Below are 25,006 nucleotides of genomic sequence, written 5' to 3' on the forward strand. Positions count from 1 at the left end.
AGTGGATGGTGCTGGGTGGGTAGTGGATGGTGCTGGGTGGGTAGTGGATGGTGCTGGGTGGGTAGTGGATGGTGCTGGGTGGGTAGTGGAGGGTGCTGGGTGGGTAGTGGAGGGTGCTGGGTGGGTAGTGGAGGGTGATGGGTGGGTAGTGGAGGGTGCTGGGTGGGTAGTGGAGGGTGCTGGGTGGGTAGTGGAGGGTGCTGGGTGGGTAGTGGATGGTGCTGGGTGGGTAGTGGAGGGTGGATGCTGCTGGGTGGGTAGTGGAGGGTGCTGGGTGGGTAGTGGGTGGTGCTGGGTGGGTAGTGGAGGGTGATGGGTGGGTAGTGGATGGTGCTGGGTGGGTAGTGGAGGGTGCTGGGTGGGTAGTGGAGGGTGCTGGGTGGGTAGTGGAGGGTGCTGGGTGGGTAGTGGAGGGTGCTGGGTGGGTAGTGGGTGGTGCTGGGTGGGTAGTGGATGGTGCTGGGTGGGTAGTGGATGGTGCTGGGTGGGTAGTGGATGGTGCTGGGTGGGTAGTGGGTGGTGCTGGGTGGGTAGTGGATGGTGCTGGGTGGGTAGTGGATGGTGCTGGGTGGGTAGTGGAGGGTGCTGGGTGGGTAGTGGATGGGTGGGTAGTGGATGGTGCTGGGTGGGTAGTGGAGGGTGCTGGGTGGGTAGTGGAGGGTGCTGGGTGGGTAGTGGATGGTGCTGGGTGGGTAGTGGAGGGTGCTGGGTGGGTAGTGGATGGTGCTGGGTGGGTAGTGGAGGGTGATGGGTGGGTAGTGGAGGGTGATGGGTGGGTAGTGGATGGTGCTGGGTGGGTAGTGGATGGTGCTGGGTGGGTAGTGGATGGTGCTGGGTGGGTAGTGGAGGGTGCTGGGTGGGTAGTGGATGGGTGGGTAGTGGAGGGTGCTGGGTGGGTAGTGGAGGGTGATGGGTGGGTAGTGGATGGGTGGGTAGTGGATGGTGCTGGGTGGGTAGTGGATGGTGCTGGGTGGGTAGTGGATGGTGCTGGGTGGGTAGTGGATGGTGCTGGGTGGGTAGTGGATGGTGCTGGGTGGGTAGTGGATGGGTGGGTAGTGGAGGGTGATGGGTGGGTAGTGGATGGTGCTGGGTGGGTAGTGGATGGTGCTGGGTGGGTAGTGGATGGGTGGGTAGTGGGTGGTGCTGGGTGGGTAGTGGGTGGTGCTGGGTGGGTAGTGGAGGGTGCTGGGTGGGTAGTGGATGGTGCTGGGTGGGTAGTGGATGGTGCTGGGTGGGTAGTGGAGGGTGCTGGGTGGGTAGTGGATGCTGCTGGGTGGGTAGTGGAGGGTGCTGGGTGGGTAGTGGAGGGTGCTGGGTGGGTAGTGGGTGGTGCTGGGTGGGTAGTGGATGGTGCTGGGTGGGTAGTGGGTGGTGCTGGGTGGGTAGTGGATGGGTGGGTAGTGGAGGGTGCTGGGTGGGTAGTGGATGGTGCTGGGTGGGTAGTGGATGGTGCTGGGTGGGTAGTGGAGGGTGCTGGGTGGGTAGTGGAGGGTGCTGGGTGGGTAGTGGAGGGTGCTGGGTGGGTAGTGGATGGTGCTGGGTGGGTAGTGGATGGGTGGGTAGTGGAGGGTGCTGGGTGGGTAGTGGAGGGTGCTGGGTGGGTAGTGGATGGTGCTGGGTGGGTAGTGGAGGGTGCTGGGTGGGTAGTGGAGGGTGCTGGGTGGGTAGTGGATGGGTGGGTAGTGGATGGTGCTGGGTGGGTAGTGGAGGGTGCTGGGTGGGTAGTGGATGGGTGGGTAGTGGAGGGTGCTGGGTGGGTAGTGGAGGGTGCTGGGTGGGTAGTGGATGGTGCTGGGTGGGTAGTGGAGGGTGCTGGGTGGGTAGTGGATGGTGCTGGGTGGGTAGTGGATGGTGATGGGTGGGTAGTGGATGGGTGGGTAGTGGAGGGTGCTGGGTGGGTAGTGGATGGTGCTGGGTGGGTAGTGGAGGGTGCTGGGTGGGTAGTGGGTGGTGCTGGGTGGGTAGTGGAGGGTGCTGGGTGGGTAGTGGATGGTGCTGGGTGGGTAGTGGAGGGTGCTGGGTGGGTAGTGGATGGTGCTGGGTGGGTAGTGGAGGGTGCTGGGTGGGTAGTGGATGGTGCTGGGTGGGTAGTGGAGGGTGCTGGGTGGGTAGTGGATGCTGCTGGGTGGGTAGTGGAGGGTGCTGGGTGGGTAGTGGATGGTGCTGGGTGGGTAGTGGATGGTGCTGGGTGGGTAGTGGAGGGTGCTGGGTGGGTAGTGGATGGGTGGGTAGTGGAGGGTGCTGGGTGGGTAGTGGGTGGTGCTGGGTGGGTAGTGGATGGTGCTGGGTGGGTAGTGGATGCTGCTGGGTGGGTAGTGGATGGTGCTGGGTGGGTAGTGGGTGGTGCTGGGTGGGTAGTGGATGGTGCTGGGTGGGTAGTGGAGGGTGCTGGGTGGGTAGTGGAGGGTGCTGGGTGGGTAGTGGATGGTGCTGGGTGGGTAGTGGATGGGTGGGTAGTGGATGGTGCTGGGTGGGTAGTGGAGGGTGCTGGGTGGGTAGTGGATGGGTGGGTAGTGGAGGGTGCTGGGTGGGTAGTGGAGGGTGCTGGGTGGGTAGTGGATGGTGCTGGGTGGGTAGTGGAGGGTGCTGGGTGGGTAGTGGATGGTGCTGGGTGGGTAGTGGATGGTGATGGGTGGGTAGTGGATGGGTGGGTAGTGGAGGGTGCTGGGTGGGTAGTGGATGGTGCTGGGTGGGTAGTGGAGGGTGCTGGGTGGGTAGTGGAGGGTGCTGGGTGGGTAGTGGATGGTGCTGGGTGGGTAGTGGATGGTGCTGGGTGGGTAGTGGATGGTGCTGGGTGGGTAGTGGAGGGTGCTGGGTGGGTAGTGGATGCTGCTGGGTGGGTAGTGGAGGGTGCTGGGTGGGTAGTGGATGGTGCTGGGTGGGTAGTGGATGGTGCTGGGTGGGTAGTGGAGGGTGCTGGGTGGGTAGTGGAGGGTGCTGGGTGGGTAGTGGATGGTGCTGGGTGGGTAGTGGAGGGTGCTGGGTGGGTAGTGGATGCTGCTGGGTGGGTAGTGGAGGGTGCTGGGTGGGTAGTGGATGGTGCTGGGTGGGTAGTGGATGGTGCTGGGTGGGTAGTGGATGGTGCTGGGTGGGTAGTGGAGGGTGCTGGGTGGGTAGTGGATGCTGCTGGGTGGGTAGTGGAGGGTGCTGGGTGGGTAGTGGATGGTGCTGGGTGGGTAGTGGAGGGTGCTGGGTGGGTAGTGGGTGGTGCTGGGTGGGTAGTGGATGGTGCTGGGTGGGTAGTGGAGGGTGCTGGGTGGGTAGTGGGTGGTGCTGGGTGGGTAGTGGAGGGTGCTGGGTGGGTAGTGGATGGTGCTGGGTGGGTAGTGGATGGTGCTGGGTGGGTAGTGGATGGTGCTGGGTGGGTAGTGGATGGTGCTGGGTGGGTAGTGGAGGGTGCTGGGTGGGTAGTGGATGGTGCTGGGTGGGTAGTGGAGGGTGCTGGGTGGGTAGTGGATGGGTGGGTAGTGGAGGGTGCTGGGTGGGTAGTGGAGGGTGCTGGGTGGGTAGTGGATGGGTGGGTAGTGGAGGGTGCTGGGTGGGTAGTGGAGGGTGCTGGGTGGGTAGTGGATGGTGCTGGGTGGGTAGTGGATGGGTGGGTAGTGGATGGTGCTGGGTGGGTAGTGGAGGGTGCTGGGTGGGTAGTGGAGGGTGCTGGGTGGGTAGTGGAGGGTGCTGGGTGGGTAGTGGATGGGTGGGTAGTGGATGGTGCTGGGTGGGTAGTGGAGGGTGCTGGGTGGGTGGTGGATGGTGCTGGGTGGGTAGTGGGTGGTGTTTACCAACCTTGGATTTGCCCAAACTGATGAGGATTGGATGAACTCCGCTTGGTTGTTTCTGTCTTATTATCTAATATCGCCAGTATGAACTTTATTAGAACCACCACATGAAATGGCCGCACTATACGAGATACCAGACACAAGAGTAAAAAAACAAAAAAACAACCGAGCCTGCCCTAGAATCCCTGTGGTCTCATTTGCATAATTTATTCTACCTAGACTACTCAACCAATCATGTTCCACCACAGTCTCCAACGTCGCTTTCCATGATTCATTTTTTTCTTCAGAAATATTTGATTTTATAGTGAGTAACAAATGTTTTATGGGGACATGTACGGGAGTAAATGTATCAGTATTCTTTGAAAAATGTAGTGAATTAAAAGTGCAAGTCAACAGAAATATAGTAAACAGTAAACTACAGGTATAAAAAAAAAACTACTTAAGTACAGCAACCACAACCACATGTCGAAGTGTCCTTGAGCAAGACACCTAACCCCAAATTGCTCCCAATGAGCAGGTTAGCACCTTACATGGCAGCTACCGCCATTGGTGTGTGAATGTGAGTGTGAATGGGTGAATGAGAGGCCATTGTAAAGCGCTTTGAGTGCCGCTAAGATGGAAAAGCGCTATATAAGTGCAGACCATTTACCATTTACTTTGTTACTACAGTATACACCACTACAAACAAGCTTTGTAGAGGGTTTAGGGTCATAATGATAGGGTTTTTGCAAAGAGGAAGGAGCCATCTTGTGTCACTTGGAGATGTGTAGAGGGAGAGAATGAGAGAGAGAGAGAGAGAGAGAGATGGAGAGGATTAGAGGGACATAGAGAGAAAGGGGGAGATGGAGAGAGTGAGAGATGGAGGAAGATGGAGAGAAAGAGCGAAGGGAAAGAGAAAGAGAGAGAGGGATGAGGAGAGAGATGTAGAGAACAAGTAGTATTATATATATAGTACTGGTATTACAGGAAGGGAAGCGTAATTGGCATTCTATGGTCACACTGCATGCTATATGCCAGAGAGGGAACCAATAGCAGCTGTGGCTGAGGGTGGATGAGAGGACTGTAGGGGGTGGATGAGAGGACTGTAGGGGGTGGATGAGAGGACTGTAGGGGGTGGATGAGAGGACTGTAGGTGTAGTTAGCCATGAACAGTTAGCCATCCTCTTAGTGAATGACCAGAACATCATGTGGTGTAGTGTCCAATATCGTTCTCGTTATATCGGGGAAAAATTAATTCAATGCTGAGTGAATGCTGAGTCTTAATCTAAGACATTGAATGGGGGGGGCACACACACAAGAATATTTATGGTAATCTATGTTCCTACTGAATAATAAATTCAATTTCCTAATGACTGGTGTATGTAAAGTGAACCTGATTGTGCTGCGTCCACATAGACCATGCAATGAATTATACATAAACCATATTTAGAAGAAACATTTCCTATTGAATGACTACAGCATGTATGCCATAGATAAACACAAGGGGGTGTTTTCATACCATGTCGTTGCGTCCGAAGAAGGTGTAGACAGCATACAGGTAGTAGTCGAAGAGCTGGGACATGCAGTGGATGACGTCAAAGGCAATGGGCTTGAGGATATTCATCATCTGGATGTACTTTCCTGCAGGGAGGAGGTACAATGGCAAGAATGATCAGTTATCAACAGAAAAGTACTCTTAGGCCTGGCATACAAAATGGGTGGACAACCAGAATTATGAATAACGCGGAAGTTTGCAAACGTGGAAAGTGGGCTTTTCGTCAGTCGGTCTATCATTTTTAAACGTCGACTTCAAAGTCATAACCAAGGAATATTTAGGAGTGGTGGAGAGGACTTTTAGAGATTATAATAATTGCCCAAGCAAGGGTAATGGCTGCTTCAGGTACAGTAATCTGCGTGGTAATCCAGATTTTAGAGAAAGGAGATGCACTTTTGGCGAGTAGTAGTACACTGACTACCTATGCTAAATACAATTATTGTAAAAATCGCTTTGGATAAAAGCGGTAGCTAAATGACTAATTTAATGTAATCTGTGAGGTCTTTTGCAGACATACTACGCCAACGCGTTGCGACTCAACCCGGAGGGTAATACAGTTTATTGTAGAGCCGGTGAGGGAAGAAATTATATCTCCAATAAACCCAAGCAACCCCATTACACTGGAGATGAAAGTGGCAACCCTGAGCTATTTGGCCACAGGGAAAATGCAGGAGTAGTGGTGGTGTGATGATTTGGGACTATAGTATCAGAGTTGTGCAGCAGTGTCATGGCCCAAACTGGCTATGCCCTCTCCAGTCGACTGTGGCTCAGGAGCTAGAGCGGGTCGTCCAATGATCAAGGGGTCAGGGGTTCGATTTCTGCCTCCTCCTGTCCACATGAAGTGTCACCTTGCATGGCAGATGCCGCCCCATTGATGTGTGAATGTGTTTGTGAATAGGTGAAAAAAGCGCTATATTTTGTATAAAAGCGCTATATAAGTGCAGACCATTTATCATTCTGTTTCCAGTCCTGAGAGTGCAGTGCAGTGGTTCATTTTATTTGCACTTGACTATTAACTTGAGCCTGCCATGTCACAAAAGAGGTATTATTTTAGAGGACCCCATGATGATAATATGGGTAAAAATGGTGTTGTTTTATTTAAGACATCTTTATTAGACTGTGACAACATGTACAGTAGGCCTATTATCCCAAGTCTCTCACGTCTGAGCATCTTAACTATTCATGAGATTATATAGTCAGCTTTAGCTAAACCACCCCCCACCTCCCTCCTCCATACTCTTAAAAAACAATAGTCTCAAATGATCTTAATTCAGTCATAATAGATTATCCTTTGGGGAGAAATCATATTGTAAAAGTTTGGTTAGGGAGTGCATTTACTTTGTCTCAGAGGGAATTTCATTTGAGTAAGCGGTAATAAAATGAAAAGGTACAGAGGCAGATAAGTGTAACGAGGTTAGCATTAAGTCCAAAATACTGAACGGGGAGTCTCGATTTCACTGGTTCTGAGCTGAGAAAGGCACTTTCTCACTCCCTCTCTGAACGGTGGGCATGTTGTGCAATCTAACATCAAAGCGCCAGCTTGAAATCAAGCGTGGTGAAAATAAAGTTTGTGTGCGCTCTGGCATTGTTCTGGAACTTTTATGTGTCTAAATCGCATATTGAAAAATAAATCACTCACTTGTATTCTTCCTGATCTTCCTGTGACAGGATGTGATAATGATCCCAATTACCCCAAGGTGCTTGTTAGTTTAGATCAGGCATTCCCTAACTGTGAGGAGGGCCTCCCCTGGGGGGGGGGGCCCAAAGAAATGCAGGGGAAGCGCAGAGGGGTGGTTAGAAAAAAAAAAAGGAAAACATTTTTTATTTTTTTATTTTCTATGTTTTTTTTAATTAATTAAACATGACTTTAAAGGCCAGAAAATGTAAATAAATAATGGGAGAGATGTTTACTAAATGTGTGGATAGTGCAGAGAGAGCCTCCCCCCGCAGGCATTAATGTATTGTGCGAAAACGTCATAACGTTAACTAGCAACAGGTGCCACCGAGCTAACTTAGCTGTGTAATGTTATGGGCTAGCTAACGCTGCCTGGCAAAATGGACACATTCGGGGGGTTGGGGGGGCGCGGGTGTGTCACTGTTTTCAGAGGAGAGGCCCACATTTATGGAGTTTGGGAACCCATGACGTGTGTGTGTGTAGGTAGGTCGGGATGGATGGATGGATGGAGGGATGGAGGGAGGGAGGGAGGGAGGGAGGGAGGGATGGAGGGATGGAGGGAGGGAGGGAGGGAGGGAGGGAGGGAGGGAGGGAGGGAGGGAGGGAGGGAGGGAGGGGTGGATGGATGGATGGATGGATGGATGGATGGATGGATGGATGGATGGATGGATGGATGGATGGATGGATGGATGGATGGATAGATGGATAGATGGATAGATGGATAGATGGATAGATGGATAGATGGATAGCTGGATAGATGGATGGATGGATGGATGGATGGATGGATGGATGGATGGATGGATGGATGGATGGATGGATGGATGGATGGATGGATGGATAGATGGATGGATAGATGGATGGATAGATGGGTAGATAGATGGATGGATAGATAGATAGATAGATGGATAGATGGATAGATGGATAGATGGATAGATGGAAAGATAGATAGATGGATAGATGGATAGATAGATTACAGCAGGTACAGGTAGGAAAAGAAAAAGAAAAGCACTATACAGAGTAGTAAGATACAGAGTAGTAAGCATAAAAAATAGGAAGAACAGGAAATGCATCCAAATGTACAGCATGTGTGCAGTATAGAATAGAATAAATACAGAATATTTCTACATAAAATAAATTAAATAAAGGTTAAATAAAAACATGCATACTGTACATCTAGTCTGTATAAATACTGTATATAGGTATTGTCTAGGGGTACTCATACTGTAGATACATATAGATACATACATACAGTACATACATAAATACAGTACATGCATACATACAGGCTGTGTACTGTAGATATATCTAGTAATACACATATATACATACATACATGCACACCTCCACAACACTCGGAATGCTCAGCCACTGTTATACAGTCTGATGGCCACTGGCACAAAGGAACGTCTGAACCGCTCCCTATTGCACCTGGGTGGGAGGAGCCTGTGGCTGAAAGTGCTCCCCATCTACTCCAGGCTGTCCAGTTGTTGCCCCACACCAGAGCCAGCTTGTTCAGCTTGTTCGACTCCCCAGACTTGATGCCGCCTACCCAGCAGGTGACGCCTTCCATTTGAAATGACTGGACTTCCGGTGTAACGTAATGCAATCAGGCGTAAGGAAGAACAGACTGCTCTGTCCTTTCCTGTAGAGGGCCTCAGTGTTGTCTGGCCAGTCCAGTTTGTTGTTCAGATGCATTCCCAGGAACTTGTATGAGTCCACCATCTCAACTTCCTCCCCCTGGATGGTGAATGGGGTTGGAGGCCTCTTGTTCCTTATTATTATTATTCCTTATTGCAGGTTAGCACCTTGCATGGCAGCTACCGCCATTGGTGTGAGAATGTGTGTGAATGGGTGAATGAGAGGCCATTGTAAAGCGCTTTGAGGGCCGCTAAGGTGGAAAAACACTATATAAGTACAGTCCATTTACCATTTACGAAGTCCACCACCAGCTCCTTGGTCTTGCTGATACTGAGTAGGAGCTGGTTCTTCTCAAATCTCCTGATCACATCCCTGTTGCCATGCCTGTGTCATTGCGTCATGTCCCTGAATTCTGATTTAAAAATCACACAAATGGATTTCCTGATCTGGCGACGTCATTTCCTCCTCTCTTGAATCAGCCAGTTTAGAACACAGGAGGGCAAAAGACAGCCACGCCTTGGGACGACCAATATGTCTTAACTGCTATTAAGAGATGAGAGGTCAGAGGGGTTGACCAGGGGCTGGCGATGACGACCGCTGACGAGGAATAGCAGAGGCATGTCACACAGGTGGCAGAGGGGCCACAGTCCTCCCATCTTTAATGAGAAATTAGTTCCTTAATTGGTGGTTAAATTGAGGTCTCTTAGCCAGTGGTGTCACCTCAGCTATAATCCGACTTCCCAGAAGCCCTTGATGTGGAGAGAACTTCTGGGAACAAGCTATGATATTTGTGGATAGCAAATGGGAATACAATCGGATTCTGTGAGGAGAGGATGATTGGCCTGTGCAGATACATACATGGGCAAAGTGTATTACCTTTTTCTGTCATAATTTAATCGCCATTATATAACACAATTCCGTTTTTTGGAGGGGGTCGTATATGAAAAACTTTTTTCTTAGCTGGATGAGTTTTGCATTTAGTTCCGACTACATGCTCCCAATGAAACTGCCGCTGGATTTGAAAGGTAATGCACTGGCTCCGCCCCTCTGCCCGTTTTGTGGCACTGGCTCCGCCCCTCTGCCCGTTTTGTGGCACTTGACTCCAGACTACCTCAGCTATCGCTTTGCCTCTTTCAAGTTTGTGTGTGTGTGTGCATGTGTGAGAGTGAGTGAAAGTGAGTGTGTGTGTGTGTATGAGTGAGCGAGCGTGTGTGTGTGAGATTGAGAGCGTGCATGTGTGTGAGGATGACTCACCGACCAGCCGGATCACATTGAGGGTGGTGTTGGTCAGGATGGGCGCGTTGCTCTTGCTAAGGTTGTAGTCCGACTTCTTCCTACTCCTCATGGTCTCTCTGGAGGCACTGATTAGGGGGAGAGCGAGGGGGGGGGCGGGAGTCAGAGGAGTGGGCGAGGGACGTACTGTTCAATCTTCAGCCAGGGGCCATAGACGCCTGCCATAACCCTGACTTTGCAGTCCACCGCTAACGCATGGATGTCCGTTTGCAACGTCGCCTAATTGATCAATAAGTGCCGGGTAAACAGGATGTTCCCCTGTAAACATGTTGTCCTCCACTCATTATGCATGTTCCATTGTGGTAGCAAGCCCCCTGCCTCTCACTGACTCTGGGACCTCCACTCCCCCTTCCAACCCCCCCTACTCCACCCTACCACTCACACACACACACACACACACACACACACACACACACACACACACACACACACACACACACGCAAACACATACACACATTGAGGTGACGTTCCTGCGTCACCAGCATTTAGTACCTTATTTATGTAACATGTGCATTATAATGTACCTCTTTTAAATATTGCTCATAACAGTCTTGTTTTAAATATTGTTTCTGTATTTTAATATATTGTGAATGCCTTGTGTTTTTTGTATTTTCAATTGTTTTGTGCACTGCCACAAGTCAATTTCCTCTCATGCAAATACTTCAGCTAATAAAAGGAATTCTGATTCTAATGTGTATTTGATGTTTGATCCGGTTGTTGACACCTTCCCTTGCCCCCCCATTCATATTCTGTGTGACTGTCCTAACCTTAATGGTAAAGATTATTATTATTATTATGTGGTACACCTAGACTCCATTTCCCTCTTCAGGACATCAATCCAGTCACCCCAGACCTCACAATGCTGGGAACCATCAGCCAATGTGGGCTTGTGGTGGCCAACGGACACCAGATATCTTAGATTAGTGGCATTTTTTCGTGTGTCTCCCGAAATCTTATGGGCAGAAAGTAGGCCTAGCTAGTTCATATGCATATAAACACAGTACCTGTACCTAATTTCGACAACATTAACTGGCTTGTCACACACGAACGCATGCACGCACACACACACACACACAAACACACACACACACACACACGCGCACACACACACACACACACACACACACACACACACACACACACACACACACTTTAACAATTTACGTATGTCCACATAGAGAATAAATATACAAACACACATACGTCCGCACAGAAACATTCAGAATTGCAAGCCTAATTGTGTCAGTCATTTACGACATCCGTCACACTCATTCAGGACCAAGCACAAAAAGCTTCAAATGGACACTATTTGCACACATTAAAACCTCAATGCCCACCAATGATCTCTCACAGAAAACCCTCCATTCAAAAACCATTCAAATCATTCATTAAACAAATGCGAGCGGTAATGGAGTTGTCGTAACTGGTTTGAAATAACTCTCAAATGAATAAATGTATTTTCCTCTAGCTTGGAGGGCTTATGATTTCATATGTGTTTATCAAACTTGCAAATCCAGCACTCATCAGTGGGGTGGGGTGGGTCGGGGGGAGAGAGTTATCTCACCATGCAGACAAATTACTTGGATGTAATCTCTCTGTTCACACTTCTATGATAGTAGGGTGTTAGGGACATACAATTAGACTTGCTTTCTGAGTTTATCTGTCTGTACCATGTGATGTATCAAAGTCTTCCAGAAACAACGCAATATAATTCATGTCTTTATGTCTTGCCAATCCCGAGATATTGCAGATTGAATTTCAGCTGTGAACGTCAAAAGGTCGCTAGACATGCAATGCAAATCTCCTATTCCGACGCCACCAGAATGGCAGTAAGATGGCATGAATTGAATAGTATTGACATACATACACTTAAATATCTCAAGATAGGAAGACCCAATCAACATCAAATTTTGAATGATAATGCAAAACTAGAAAGTACATTTCCTGGAGAAAATGTGAGGTGGGCTAGCTGCTGCAGCTGTATGTAACAGCTACTGCTAGAAATACTACGGACCGCGCAATATCCATGCACCCACCGGCGAAGACCCTGCGTTTACATATTTTGTCATACAGTGTTTAACAGTGTTTATATTTATTGGTTTATCTAATGTAGACCGTTCGTGTACAGTAGAATTCTCGTCCAGCGGACAGCTTTTAGAACGTTACCTAACTACCTAATGATAGCTACTTCCTTCAAGCTTGCATAATTCACTGGGTTGAAAACTTCTAAATGTATATGTGTAGAATTTGTCTATGACACAACTCATTTCCTGATTTGCCCACAGAAGACAGGTAAGGACCTGGGAAGAAAGTCCAACAAAATGGGAGTAAAAAATGATAAACGCTAATAAAAAAGTACTCTGCGCCATAAATTCAGATCACGTGGTGACCTTTGACCTGACCTGACCTCTTAAGTGGCGCGTCGCCAGTCTGCTCGTCCACGTAGTCCTGTTTGAGCTCATCTGGCACGTCACTGTCGCTGTCGTAGTCCTGGTAGACATTCTTCTCCAGCTCGTCTGACTCATACTGCAGAGGGTGAAGATGAACAGAATATTAACGATGTGGAATTATACCAGGCTAGTGACACGATGCCAGCCTGCGCCACAAGAAGCATTGATGAGGAATGGCTAATTTCCCATATGGTTTCACAGGTAAATAATTGTCTTCAACGGAAACACCCTCGCTGATCAAGAGGGGGAAACGGGTTGAAAGAACAAGTGTGATTAAAGCCTGTTCAGGAGTTCAAGAGGGAAAAAAACAAATTCCAGCAGGCGTCATGAAAACATTTCTCCACCAGAGAATAGTATAAACAGAAGGAGGGGGCCCGCACACTCCTCAAAAATGAGGAATTAAAATGTGGCTTTACTCCATAATGTGAAAAAAGTGACAGTGATAACAAAAAAAGTGACAGATAAGAAAGTTTCGGCTACCCAGCCACCCTCAGCCCTGCCAGTCGCTGTGCCTTCAGTCCTCAGATATAGGCAGCAGTCAGTGGCAGAAGTCCATTGCAGTAGGTGACAATCAGCAATCAGCAGTGAATGGTATTTACTAAACAAAACTATGAGTTGAATTATAGCGAATACATTCCACCCACACAGTCACTCAAGGCCACTGAAAAATTTAGCACACAAAAGCTAATGTTCCAACAGGAACACTTTCAAAGTAACCATCCACTGAAAAGCAGGACAACACTCAGCGTGACAGTTAGGTGCACTATACTGTCACAGATGTGTGTCCCCCGGAATGATTATGAATGACTTGATCAGCGTGGTGTTTAGTGCCTTGTTTGCCATACTAACTCACAGCAGGGACATTCATGACGTGTCGGGTGCGTGCCACCCCGTAGCCGACCACCATTATGAGGTAATGCAGTGATATTTAATGTCCCAGTTCCTCTGATTGATCGAAACCTTTATTTATACTCGGGTGAGCTCTGAGGTGAGGCCACCTCATTTGCAGAGCTGCTCTGGAAGGTATAATAGGAGTTTTAATGTATTCCTAGCTCTGGAGACCAGGAAGCCTAAGGGTAGTCTATTGAATGCTCTGATATCCAAATGAACATGCTGTACCGTATGGGGTTTGTCATTTTGGGTTAAGCAATGAGTTTGAAGGTGGCATACTTGCACCAATCAACAAACTCACATATTACATACATAATACGTTGCGTAATATGTATACATAACACAAAACAGGCAGTTCAATTTATAATATAATAAGCTCTACCTCCTGAGCCATCTGCCCCCCGGTTGTGGTTATAGGAAATGGAGAGAATACATTCATCCTGGAGAAATTCTCCTGCCTTCCTTTATTGCAATGCTATGTAAGTGTGTGTGTGTGTGTGTGTGTGTGTGTGTGTGTGTGTGTGTGTGACAGCGACCTCTACCCACCCCATTAGAGGCCAGGACATCCTCCGTCTCCTCCTCCTTGTTGTCGATGTGCATCTCGAAGGGGTTCCCCTCCTGGTGGAACTGGTCAAACAGGGAAAGGTCCTCCTGCCCGGCGCTGGGCCTGGACAACGCCTGTCTGCTGGGGGACACGGACGGAGACCTGCACTGACCCATGAACTTGAACTCCTGTAGGGCAGACACACACACACACACGCACACACACACACGCACACACACACACACACACACACACACACACACACACATACACACACGAGTGCTCGACTTAAGCTTATCCACATGTGAGAAACATTTGCAAACCAGTTACATACATGTTGATTCATATAGAAGTGTGGATACACACAATTCACACACTGCATGCAAATACACAACATTTTTTGTGTTTTTCACACTGGAGATGTGCTTCATTTTGCATAGGCTCTGCATTCAGGGATCCATGATGTAATTGGTCAACATGTAAGGTGTGTGGAACCAAAGGATGCAGCATTTTCACTTGACTCCTACATGAATCCCTCAAGAATTTCCTAGTTGTTTGTCTGATTTTGTCTGATCAACCTTGAACAGGGAGATGAAAGCAATGCCCTCTGGTCCCAGGTAAGAGGATGGCAATATCACGTTCTATCACAATTATGTATTCCTATTGAAATATATTTACATATTGCTAGATTATTGCAGTTAATTAGCGAGCAGAAGCAGAGAGTGACTTTTAGAGAGTGCTAGGGCTAAAGTTAATGCAAGAAAAGTCTGCTTGTATTTGTAGTTAAGATGAAATCACTGAGCGTACTTCCAACTGTACTGCCTAGAACATTTAGGCCTAAACTATAACGCCCCATACCTATCACCACATACCAGCTCGCCTGTCCCAAGATGTTCTGAAAGAGCTGTGGAAAATGCTCCTCTCTTATTGTGCAGCACTGTCTGTCACGAATAATGCAATATCCTCAAGCACAACTCGCTAACCAATCTGTGCACTTTCAGCATCCAAACAGAGAGGCGTCCATCATTCTCTAATGATAGATTACGATGGAAACGTCATTAGGAGGCCTATTTTGCATAAGATAATGGATTGAAATGTGAGAAATGCTCATGCCAGCGGGGATATCCGAAGATAAGTTGGAAGGGAAGCAGCGTGTTCACTGCAGGGTGTCCCAGCCAAGATAAAAATAACCAAAACAGACTGCTTCTCTGGAGCTTGGCGACAATTCAGTCTCTCGGCAGTGAAGAACACACTTTGGTTTATGTAAACCCAACCTCCCCGATGATTAGCTGAATTTATCTTACTGCCATTCTGTTTCTGACATTCATTATTATGGGGTTTCATCTTGTGAGCAATACTGTTTAATGGTGTGCCTTGGTGTTCACAAAGATTTTAAAATTCGAGTCAGGCTTGAACCCAAACTGTTTTCAAACAGTCACAAAAAACCTTGCCTCGTGAGACCATCCTGATCTGGCCATCTCACAATCTGTTTCTCTCACAACTCAGCTTGGCAAATCAATTTGTACCCGAGTAAATTTACTCGGGCCAATCAGCATCCTGTTAGGTACAGCTAAGGCCGTGGTTTAAGTGTGACGGCAGTGAAAATCGCTAAGATATTATGGTTCATGGATCTGAAGTTATCCTGCGATAGACGTGATAGACAGATGGTTTCTCCAGTCACCTGCCGAGTATTTTTGAAAGTGTCTGCCCTTTTCCAAACACTTTCCAAATGTTCTGTTTTGGGCTGTAATGTACGTAGTCTCGCATAGACAGATCCTTCTCCACACTTTGTTTTGAGCTGTTCCAGCACTGGAAAAGGGTCTGGCTGCACCCCCTTATCATTCTGAGATAACGGAAAAAAACATTGTATATGTTTAAACTAGGGCTGTCAACATTAAAGCATTAACACTCGCGATTAATCTGGAAACTGGAAACTTTAACGCGTTACGTGAAAAATAGATACATGTGCCTTTCACATCAATAATTCAGCCAGGTAAACACACAAAAACACTCGCTGAGCAGGCTCAGAGGTGAAGTTGGTTTCATATTGGACATTCAACAGACATTCACATTCGGCATGGTGAATTTCATTTCAAAAACCTTCCAGATGGAAGTTTACTTAAAAGCAGTTGTGAGCCTCATCACAAATCACGAATGAATACGCTTGTTTCACCTCAGCATTACAATGAAACAACATGTTATTCTTGGTTCTACGACTGTAAATATGTCACTTTAGTATGTTTTAATAATTTTTTCAGGCGAGAAAGTAACCATGTAGATTCTAGGTATGTGGTCTGTTTCTAATTATATGCCGCAACTTTTTCAGAGTTCCCTGTCTGGCAGAGTCTGACTCTGTCTGGTCCACTTCAGCCCAGTGTGACAGAGTCTGACTCTGTCTGGTCCACTTCAGCCAAGTGTGCACTTGACTAAAGCACATTCTGCACTTTTGCACTTGACTAAAGAACATTCTCTGCGATTACACATGCAGTATTATTCTTTTGGTGATTATTCTTTTTCTAAGATAGAAATGCAGATATGTACTGTATGTGAAGAGGCAATTGCTGCACACTAATACCTTGTTCCTTCACTTATAATGACACTCGGCTTCGCCTCATGAGGATATTATCCGCGTCATGCATTATTTTTCGATAGCAGCACACCTCGTTGTGTATTATCCCGTACCTTAACTTCATGATTAATCACAGCCTCTTATTATGATTAACTAGATTCAATTTTAGTCGATTGACACCCTACTTTAAGCCAATCTCTATCATCACTAAGCTTGTTTTGTTTTTTCAACAGTGTCATTGCAAAATAGTGTCAGGGGATTGAATTTGACTGAATCACTGGAATTGAGCGGCACCACTGAGAGGCTTATCTGAAAAACCTATGTCGGTTGAGCCAGGCTATAAGGTACGTAACTATGTATCGTATCTGAAGAGAGTGTCGCAGTCACCATTTAGTCAACTGACCACAAGAGATGGTCAAGCTGTTGCTACTGAACAGATAGTCCCAAACATCAGCTTAACTCTAGTCTCTGCTTGCTAGTGCAATAATGTCTAATGCATGTCCTACTAACACAACAGGGAACAGTTAGCATTGGAGTCAGATATTAATTACTTTATTCCCTTCCGCCATCGCAACAGTAAGTAGTGGACTACAGCATACTGTGGATCCAGGTCTACACACACACACACACACACACACACACACACACACACACAAACGCGCACACATCGTTGTGATGCCGTGTTTAAGTTGAGTGACAGCGCCGGCTACTGCTCAGGATCACACGTAATTGTAAATGTCATGTGGATTTCCTGTAGCGTTGCACAACAGCGGTAGGGGCTCACTCACATGCAGCTGTGCTATGCTGAAGTTGGACTTGACTGGGCAGAGTTCCCACGTCTCGTTCTCCAAAAACATCCTCAGCTCCTCCACACGCGTCCTGGGGGGTAGAGAGGGAGAGAGAGGGAGAGAGAGGGAGAGAGAGATAGAGAAGGACAGAGAGAGGGAGAGAGAGGGAGAGAGAGAGAGAGAAGGACAGAGAGAGGGAGAGAGAGATAGAGAAGGACAGAGAGAGGGAGAGAGAGGGAGAGAGAGATAGAGAAGGACAGAGAGAGGGAGAGAGAGATAGAGAAGGACAGAGAGAGGGAGAGAGAGAGATAGAGAAGGACAGAGAGAGGGAGAGAAAGGGAGAGAAAGAGATAGAGAAGGACAGAGAGAGGGAGAGAGAGATAGAGAAGGACAGAGAGAGGGAGAGAAAGGGAGAGAGAGAGAGATAGAGAAGGACAGAGAGAGGGAGAGAGAGATAGAGGACAGAGAGAAGGACAGAGAGAGGGAGAGAAAGGGAGAGAGAGATAGAGGACAGAGAGAGGGAGAGAGAGGGAGAGAGAGAGAGAGAGAGAGAAGGACAGAGAGAGGGAGAGAAAGGGAGAGAGAGAGAGAGAGAAGGACAGAGAGAGGGAGAGAAAGGGAGAGAGAGATAGAGAAGGACAGAGAGGGAGAGAAAGGGAGAGAGAGAGAGAGAGAGAGAAGGACAGAGAGAGGGAGAGAAAGGGAGAGAGAGAGAGAGAGAAGGACAGAGAGAGGGAGAGAGAGATAGAGGACAGAGAGAGGGAGAGAAAGGGAGAGAGAGAGAGAGAGAGAGAAGGACAGAGAGAGGGAGAGAAAGGGAGAGAGAGAGAGAGAGAAGGACAGAGAGAGGGAGAGAAAGGGAGAGAGAGATAGAGAAGGACAGAGAGGGAGAGAAAGGGAGAGAGAGAGAGAGAGAGAGAAGGACAGAGAGAGGGAGAGAAAGGGAGAGAGAGAGAGAGAGAAGGACAGAGAGAGGGAGAGAAAGGGAGAGAGAGATAGAGAAGGACAGAGAGGGAGAGAAAGGGGGAGAGAGAGATAGAGAAGGACAGAGAGAGGGAGAGAGAGATAAGAGAAGGACAGAGAGAGGGAGAGAGAGGGAGAGAGAGAGATGGAGGAGGACAGAGAGAGGGAGAGAAAGGGAGAGAGAGAGAGAAGGACAGAGAGAGGGAGAGAAAGGGAGAGAGAGATAGAGAAGGACAGAGAGAGGGGGAGAAAGGGAGAGAGAGATAGAGAAGGACAGAGAGAGGGAGAGAGAGGGAGAGAGAGAGATAGAGAAGGACAGAGAGAGGGAGAGAGAGGGAGAGAGAGATAGAGGACAGAGAGAGGGAGAGAGAGGGAGAGAGAGATAGAGGACAGAGAGAGGGAGAGAAAGGGAGAGAGAGAGATGGAGAAGGACAAAGAGAGGGAGAGAAAGGGGGAGAGAGAGATGGAGAAGGACAGAGAGGGAGAGAGGGAGAGAGAGAGATAGAGAAGGACAGAGAGAGGGAGAGAAAGGGAGAGAGAGAGATGGAGAAGGACAGAGAGAGGGAGAGAAAGGGAGAGAGAGAGAGAAGGACAGAGAGGGAGAGAAAGGGAGAGAGAGATATAGAAGGACAGAGAGAGGGAGAGAAAGATATAGAAGGACAGAGAGGGAGAGAAAGGGAGAGAGAGAGATAGAGGAGGACAGAGAGAGGGAGAGCTTTAAAATGTGGATTTACAGTTGATTTTAGCACAAGGATATAAGGCAAAACTCACACTAGAATGAATGTAATCTTGATAACATGTTGCAGACTCTCTGCTTGACAGTGAGCCAAAAGGGAATGTGAGCCCTTACTACTGTAGTTGATAGCTTTAACACAAAGAATGCATTTACTGAGGTATGTCCTGGTGTGTAAACCTTCTGATAGAGAAGTCGTGGCAGTGCTAGTAAAGTGATGTGGTTTCTCCCCTCTCTCCATAAAAATAATTTCACAAAATTAAGTTATATGGATATTATATCTGGTCTGGGACTCTTTCCCTCTCTCTCTGGTCGGCAGAATCAATTCTGTTAAAATGAACATTCTGCCCAGGGTCCAATTTCTTTTCCATTTTTTTTTTTTGCCTAAATCACTTTTTCGAACGTTAGATTAAATCATTTCAAAGTTTATTTGACACTAGGGCACGTAGAGCAGCACTGCTGAGAAGCAGAAGGGGGTCTTTCGTTGCCTAACTTTTGATTTTATTAATCGGCAGGCAGAAAAAGAAGCATGCCTTGTGTAACTCTCCCAACATGGATGAGTGTAGAACGGAGGACGTCTTTCCGACCGTCATCCCTGGCGGCTTTGGTCTGTGTCCCTCTGATCTCTTGTCATCCCCAACACATCATTATACAACAGGTAGTTCCGACCAGCCATTGTGATTGGATCAGAGGCATTCTGAACTCTGCAAATATATATATATATATATATAATATATGGTTAAATCACCTGTAAATGTATTACTGCGCCGCTAGCTGTGTGCTTGCGATTGGTACAATTCCGACTTGGTACAATCACGATTTTTGTTGTTATTCCAGGATGCCCCCTTGCTAGTAATGTTTCAAAACAAACTTCCTGAAATGGTTCTGCCCAGGACAGAAAGGCCCTCCAGCGTGTAAAACTCCACTGAACATCTCAGGAGGAGAGGACTTCCGGTGAGCGGCTCAAGATGGCGACGTACATGTAAAACGAAAGGCTCTCCTGATCAATTAAGACAAAAACCCTTAAACTCTAAATTAAACTTCACACAAGAAAGTAAAAATGACATAGAATGAGTGGGAGTAGGAATAGGAAACGTTTGGGGGAAGTCTAAAGATAACAGCAATGAGACAGAAGGAAAGAAAAACGCAGACGATAACACAGCTAGCATGGGGGGGGGGGGCAGAGTCTGAAGCGAGCGGCCTAGCCGCTGCTAAAGCTATTGAAAACTTGAACTTAAGTGAACTTGAAAAGTGAACTTAAACAGGATCTAATGGACTTTAAGAATGACTTCTCTAAGGACAATAAACAAGAATTCAATAACTTTGCGGCGGAGGTGAATCAGAAACTACAGAATGTCCTCGGGGACGTCCGCAACCAAGGGACAAGGGTGGAAGAGTTGGTCAACACTGAGCTAAGGGATACTCTGCTCCACCGTCTCGTCCAGCAGAAATCCCTTCAAACTAAGATGACAGATCTGGAAGGACATTCACGTCGTAATTATATCCGCATATACTATATTAAAGAAAGCACGTTCATCGTAGCGCTATGGTGAACGCCGTAGCTTACCAGGCGCTACGATGCCTCTGGGAAACTCAGCCCTGTTGTATTTGTAAAAAGTTAGTTTTATGCATGCTACGGATCTGCCAGGTTACCCTAGACTCTTAAGAAACATTTCCCTAAAGTAAAAGTATACTTGCTGTTAAATTAATTTCTAGCAACCACACCAACAGACATCTGAGTGAGCAGAGCCACAGTTAACGGGTGTGGTCTCAGAATTGTATCCAATCAGGTCACAGGAGGGGTGGGGTTTTGGGCGGAGCTGGGGAAGGCACAGAGACGTACTATGTGGTTAGAGGCCAGACGAATCTACTCAATTCCAGCTAAATAATTATTCATTAGAATCCCAGTGAGGGTGAGACCCAGTGGGCCGGATAAATAAGCCCCTCTAAAGGGAAGCTGGAGCTGGACCCTTGCACTGGGGCTCCGGGACACAACTGAGGGAAATGTAATTGTCTGATATATTGAATTAATGAATTGAATACCGGAGGCCCTTTTCCTTCTAGCTAATGTTAAATTAGTACTAGCAGGACATCCAAAATATATCGTCCAGAAAATCATCGTTGATCACAGAAGGGCTCTCCGTTCAAAGAAAACATGTTCGGCACAAACATTGGCTGAATTTGAATGCAGCCCTCTGGTTGTCGATGACACGGGTGGAAAAGGCTGGAAATGACCTTGGATCTTTGTCTGTTTGAGAGGCAGGGGCCGCTGTGTTTGCTGCGATGGGCGAGCGAGACCTGACCCCACCCCAGCCGCGCTGCAACCTTACCGGGATCAATAGTCCCTCCGCCCGAAATGTCAGCGGTAACATCAAACAATACAGTCTTGTAGGTTACAGAGCAGGAGGAAGGAATTTCAACATGGCACCTGTCAGAGAGATTCCCAAGTGCTTTTGTTCCAATAAATGCTGTGGTGAGACACTATCATTCAACACCTTTGGAATTCAGGGGAAAAAAAAGATTTAAAGGGGAACGCCGCTGTCATGGCAAGTTTAGCTCAAATGTCGCTTTGTCCTCAATGAAACCGATCCGTACACACCAACATTTACCGATCCGTGCAGTAGTAAGCTAGCTCCTTTTTCCTCTGTGCGCACACCCCCTTTATAATGGAGGTCTATGGGCCTCTGCTAAAAACTATGATAAACATGCATTTTCAAGGCAGGAAGCGCCAGGAAGCCCCTTACCGGTCTCAGTAGAATGTTGTCTTGTGAAATGAATCGCCATCCCCATGTGTTGACGTGTTAGGCATGGCTACGAGGATGTAAACAATCATCTAGCTTTACCGCAGCGGAGGTTTACAGTGTGAAAGGTATGGTGTAGTTTACAGTGTGAAAGGTATGGTGTAGTTTACAGTGCGAAAGGTATGGTGTAGTGCGTTCGGCGAAATAGTTCTGGCTCAAATGGAGTTTTTGTTTCAATATTCCGTTTGAGAATGCGATATATTTCACATGACAGCATAATGACACCGGTAAGATCACACCCTGCACTTCCTGCCTTGAAAATGCATGTTTATCATAGTTTTTAGCAGAGGCCCATATATCTCCATTATAAAGGGGGTGCGCGCAGGAAAAAGGAGCTACCTTACTAATTCCCCTTTAAAAAAGTTAAAAAAATAAAATAAAATAAAAAAATATATATATTTGTTTTTAGGTTTTTTAAAAACTTTTTTATATATATATATATATATATCATACTCATATATATATATATATATATCATACTCATGTGAGACTTGTGCTGAGACTGAGAATGGGAGTGCATTAGACGTTGCAGCTTATTACAATATGCATAAGAGACATTGAGCGATGGGTAATATGCCCTAATGGTGGAATGTGGGGAGAGAAACCAAATTGAGGCTGGAAGCCGTCAGGTTTGCTGACAACTAACAGCGTTGAGGCTGGCGCTGAGGAGAGGGGCGTGGGGTATGATGTCAAAATCAGGGATGGGGGATGGAAGCAAAGCCCCAATTTGATTGGCGGTGTCCGAGCGGCATGTCTTGACAATGTGAGTGGGGGATAAATGGAGAATTGGCTTTACACACCCTGGTCTGGCTGATTTTTCTTTCTGATCTCTCTGTCGTTCTCACTCTCTAGCTCCCCCCCCCCACACACACACACCTTCCGTCTCTGCATTCACATCATGTTCATTCTCGTTTTTTCTTTCTCTCTTTATCTTGCTCTCCCACTCACTCTTCCCCTCCCTCCCCTCCTCTTCCCCTCTCTCCCTCTCTCTCTCTCACTAGACTCTCAGAGGAAGACAGGTCCGTATGCCTGTGTGCATGTCCAATTCATCCAATCACCCAACTGATAAAAGTGATGTCAATGTCGTCTGATCACACATTCATCTCTACAAGCTTTAGGAGAGGGAGGAGAAGCGGTTAACTTGTCAGTTTGTTTTTCCTTGGAGAAGGCGAGACGTGAGCATGCTGGTCAAGGCCGGACTGGGGAAACAATTCAGGCCCCAGTCAGGACACTTTTTAAGCCGGTTCTGACCAGTGATCTTGCGATGCGCCGACGCGGTGAGATGGAACACTTCCAGTTTCGTTTTGTAAACATTAAATGAGCGGGCTGATTGTGAATAATAATAATAATATATAAATAAATATAAATGTAACAATAAATTTGAGCGGGGGTGGGGGGGGCTGCTAACAGGCCCTTCTGATTGTCGGCGTTTTGTTGACACGGGGGGGGGGGGGGGGGGGGGCTGGCAGATAATTAGTACTTTTGGCCGGGGGTGCTTCTGGCCTGCAGGCGCCATGCCACCGGGAAAACTCCCCTGATGCTGGTTCACAGACACTTGCTAATAACGTTGCAATGGAAATGGATGCGCCTTCCTCAAAAAATAGATGTTGTTGTGGAGCTAAACCAAAAATATGAACATCAAAAAGGACATCAAAGATGCATGGTAGCACTCACCAATAAATGGTTCATGCTCTGAGGAAGGCCTCTGTCTGAAACGTTAGCATGTTTCATTGACGCCAACATAAACCGGTGAAATAGATGATCTGTCCATGTATCTTTTATTGGCGAGTGCTACCATGTATTTGACTTGCTAATAACCGTTACAGGAGAGCACAGGCTGGGTCACCTGTGGTAGTTCTTGAAGTAGTTGACGCTCTGGCGTTTGATGGACTCCTGGAGTACCTCCGACTTACTGCCACAGAACTCCTCTCCTACCTGCATCAGCCTGGGAGAGGGAGGGAGGAAGAGAGTGGAGAGAGATGAGGGTGGGAGGGAGGGAGGGAGGGAGGGAGGGAGGGAGGGAGGGGACGTGAGAGGGGAGGAGGTGAAGAAGGCCAGAAGTGAGAGGGTGAGGAGAGGGGGAGTTAATTACAGAGAGGGAAGTGCAAAAACAAAAAATCCAAAAGACAAGTAGCAAAGGACACAGACAAACGAGACGGAAACAACAAAGAGACATGAAAAAAAATCGTTCCAGCAAGTATTCAAGACTCTAATTAACCTCATAGTCATTATTTCACAGTAAGTCTCTAATTAACCTCAGAGTAATTACTTTAGAGCATGTGGCCCCTAGACCCTAGTGATTGTTCACACTAGCCTAGCCTACATTTTTAATGCTACATGATTCTATGTATTAAAAAACTGAGCTTACCTGGAAAATAAGAAAAAAAGATTAATTAAACACATTTCTATGACTTTTCCAAAGAGTCTGAGTTTAATGTTTACTTTTCCATGATTTTCATAACCCGATCGATATGCCTAGATTCCTCCTTTGTGTCCACTGAACAGACTCCACTTCAAGCAGTGCTTTAGTTTCCAGCCTTTCTGCACTGACCTCAAACAGTAATCATCCACTTTCTCATTGTCTGTTACAGTATGTACATACAGGAATACAGAAATGCAAGAATGCTAATAGAAACCGAAATATTTGTGCTCCTAAAACACATATTATATAACCTAAAATGTGTTGTGTGCTCCTAGAGATGTCACTGTACAACCTGCTACTGTAGCTTTTCATTTCCACCCAGTACCAAAACCGAACCGAACCGAACCCGTGACCTGCAAAACCAAGACATATACCGAACCCGTGACCTGCAAAACCAGGACATATACCGAACCCGTGACCTGCAAAACCAGGACATATACCGAACCTGTGACCTACAAAACCAGGACATATACCAAACCTGTGACCTGCAAAACCAGGACATATACCGAACCGTGACCTGCAAAACCAGGACATATACCGAACCCGTGACCTACAAAACCAAGACATATACCGAACCCGTGACCTACAAAACCAAGACATATACCGAACCCGTGACCTGCAAAACCAGGACATATACCGAACCCGTGACCTGCAAAACCAAGACATATACAGTACCGAACCCGTGACCTGCAAAACCAGGACATATACCGAACCCGTGACCTGCAAAACCAGGACATATACCAAACCTGTGGGTTTGGGGAACTGTTCCACCCCTCGTTCAGTCTAATCAACGCTGAGGAGAATGAGTCCACTAGTCCCTGTTTACCTGCTGATGACATCCAGGACCAAGATGAAGTCGTCATATTTGAAGTTGGACATGTCCGTCCCCAGGATGTAGGCCTTGACCTTCAGCTGGACGTCCTGGGGG

General features: G+C 47.4%; 1 protein-coding gene across 1 annotated transcript in view; it reads right to left on the minus strand.

The window, feature by feature from the left end:
• The window catches only part of vps50 (VPS50 subunit of EARP/GARPII complex), a 180,435-nt gene that overhangs the window by 53,392 nt on the left and 102,037 nt on the right, over positions 1–25,006 (minus strand). Inside the window, exons 15-21 of the mRNA XM_084455729.1 lie at positions 24,905–24,999; positions 23,503–23,601; positions 17,160–17,250; positions 13,805–13,990; positions 12,325–12,443; positions 9,878–9,984; positions 5,275–5,396 (exon numbers count right to left, since the gene is read on the minus strand). Coding sequence (XP_084311855.1) covers positions 5,275–5,396; positions 9,878–9,984; positions 12,325–12,443; positions 13,805–13,990; positions 17,160–17,250; positions 23,503–23,601; positions 24,905–24,999 — 819 coding nt within the window. The remainder of the gene's footprint in view (positions 1–5,274; positions 5,397–9,877; positions 9,985–12,324; positions 12,444–13,804; positions 13,991–17,159; positions 17,251–23,502; positions 23,602–24,904; positions 25,000–25,006) is intronic.

This window comes from Borostomias antarcticus, assembly GCF_949987555.1.
Source record: "Borostomias antarcticus genome assembly, chromosome: 21".
Taxonomy (NCBI): domain Eukaryota; kingdom Metazoa; phylum Chordata; class Actinopteri; order Stomiiformes; family Stomiidae; genus Borostomias; species Borostomias antarcticus.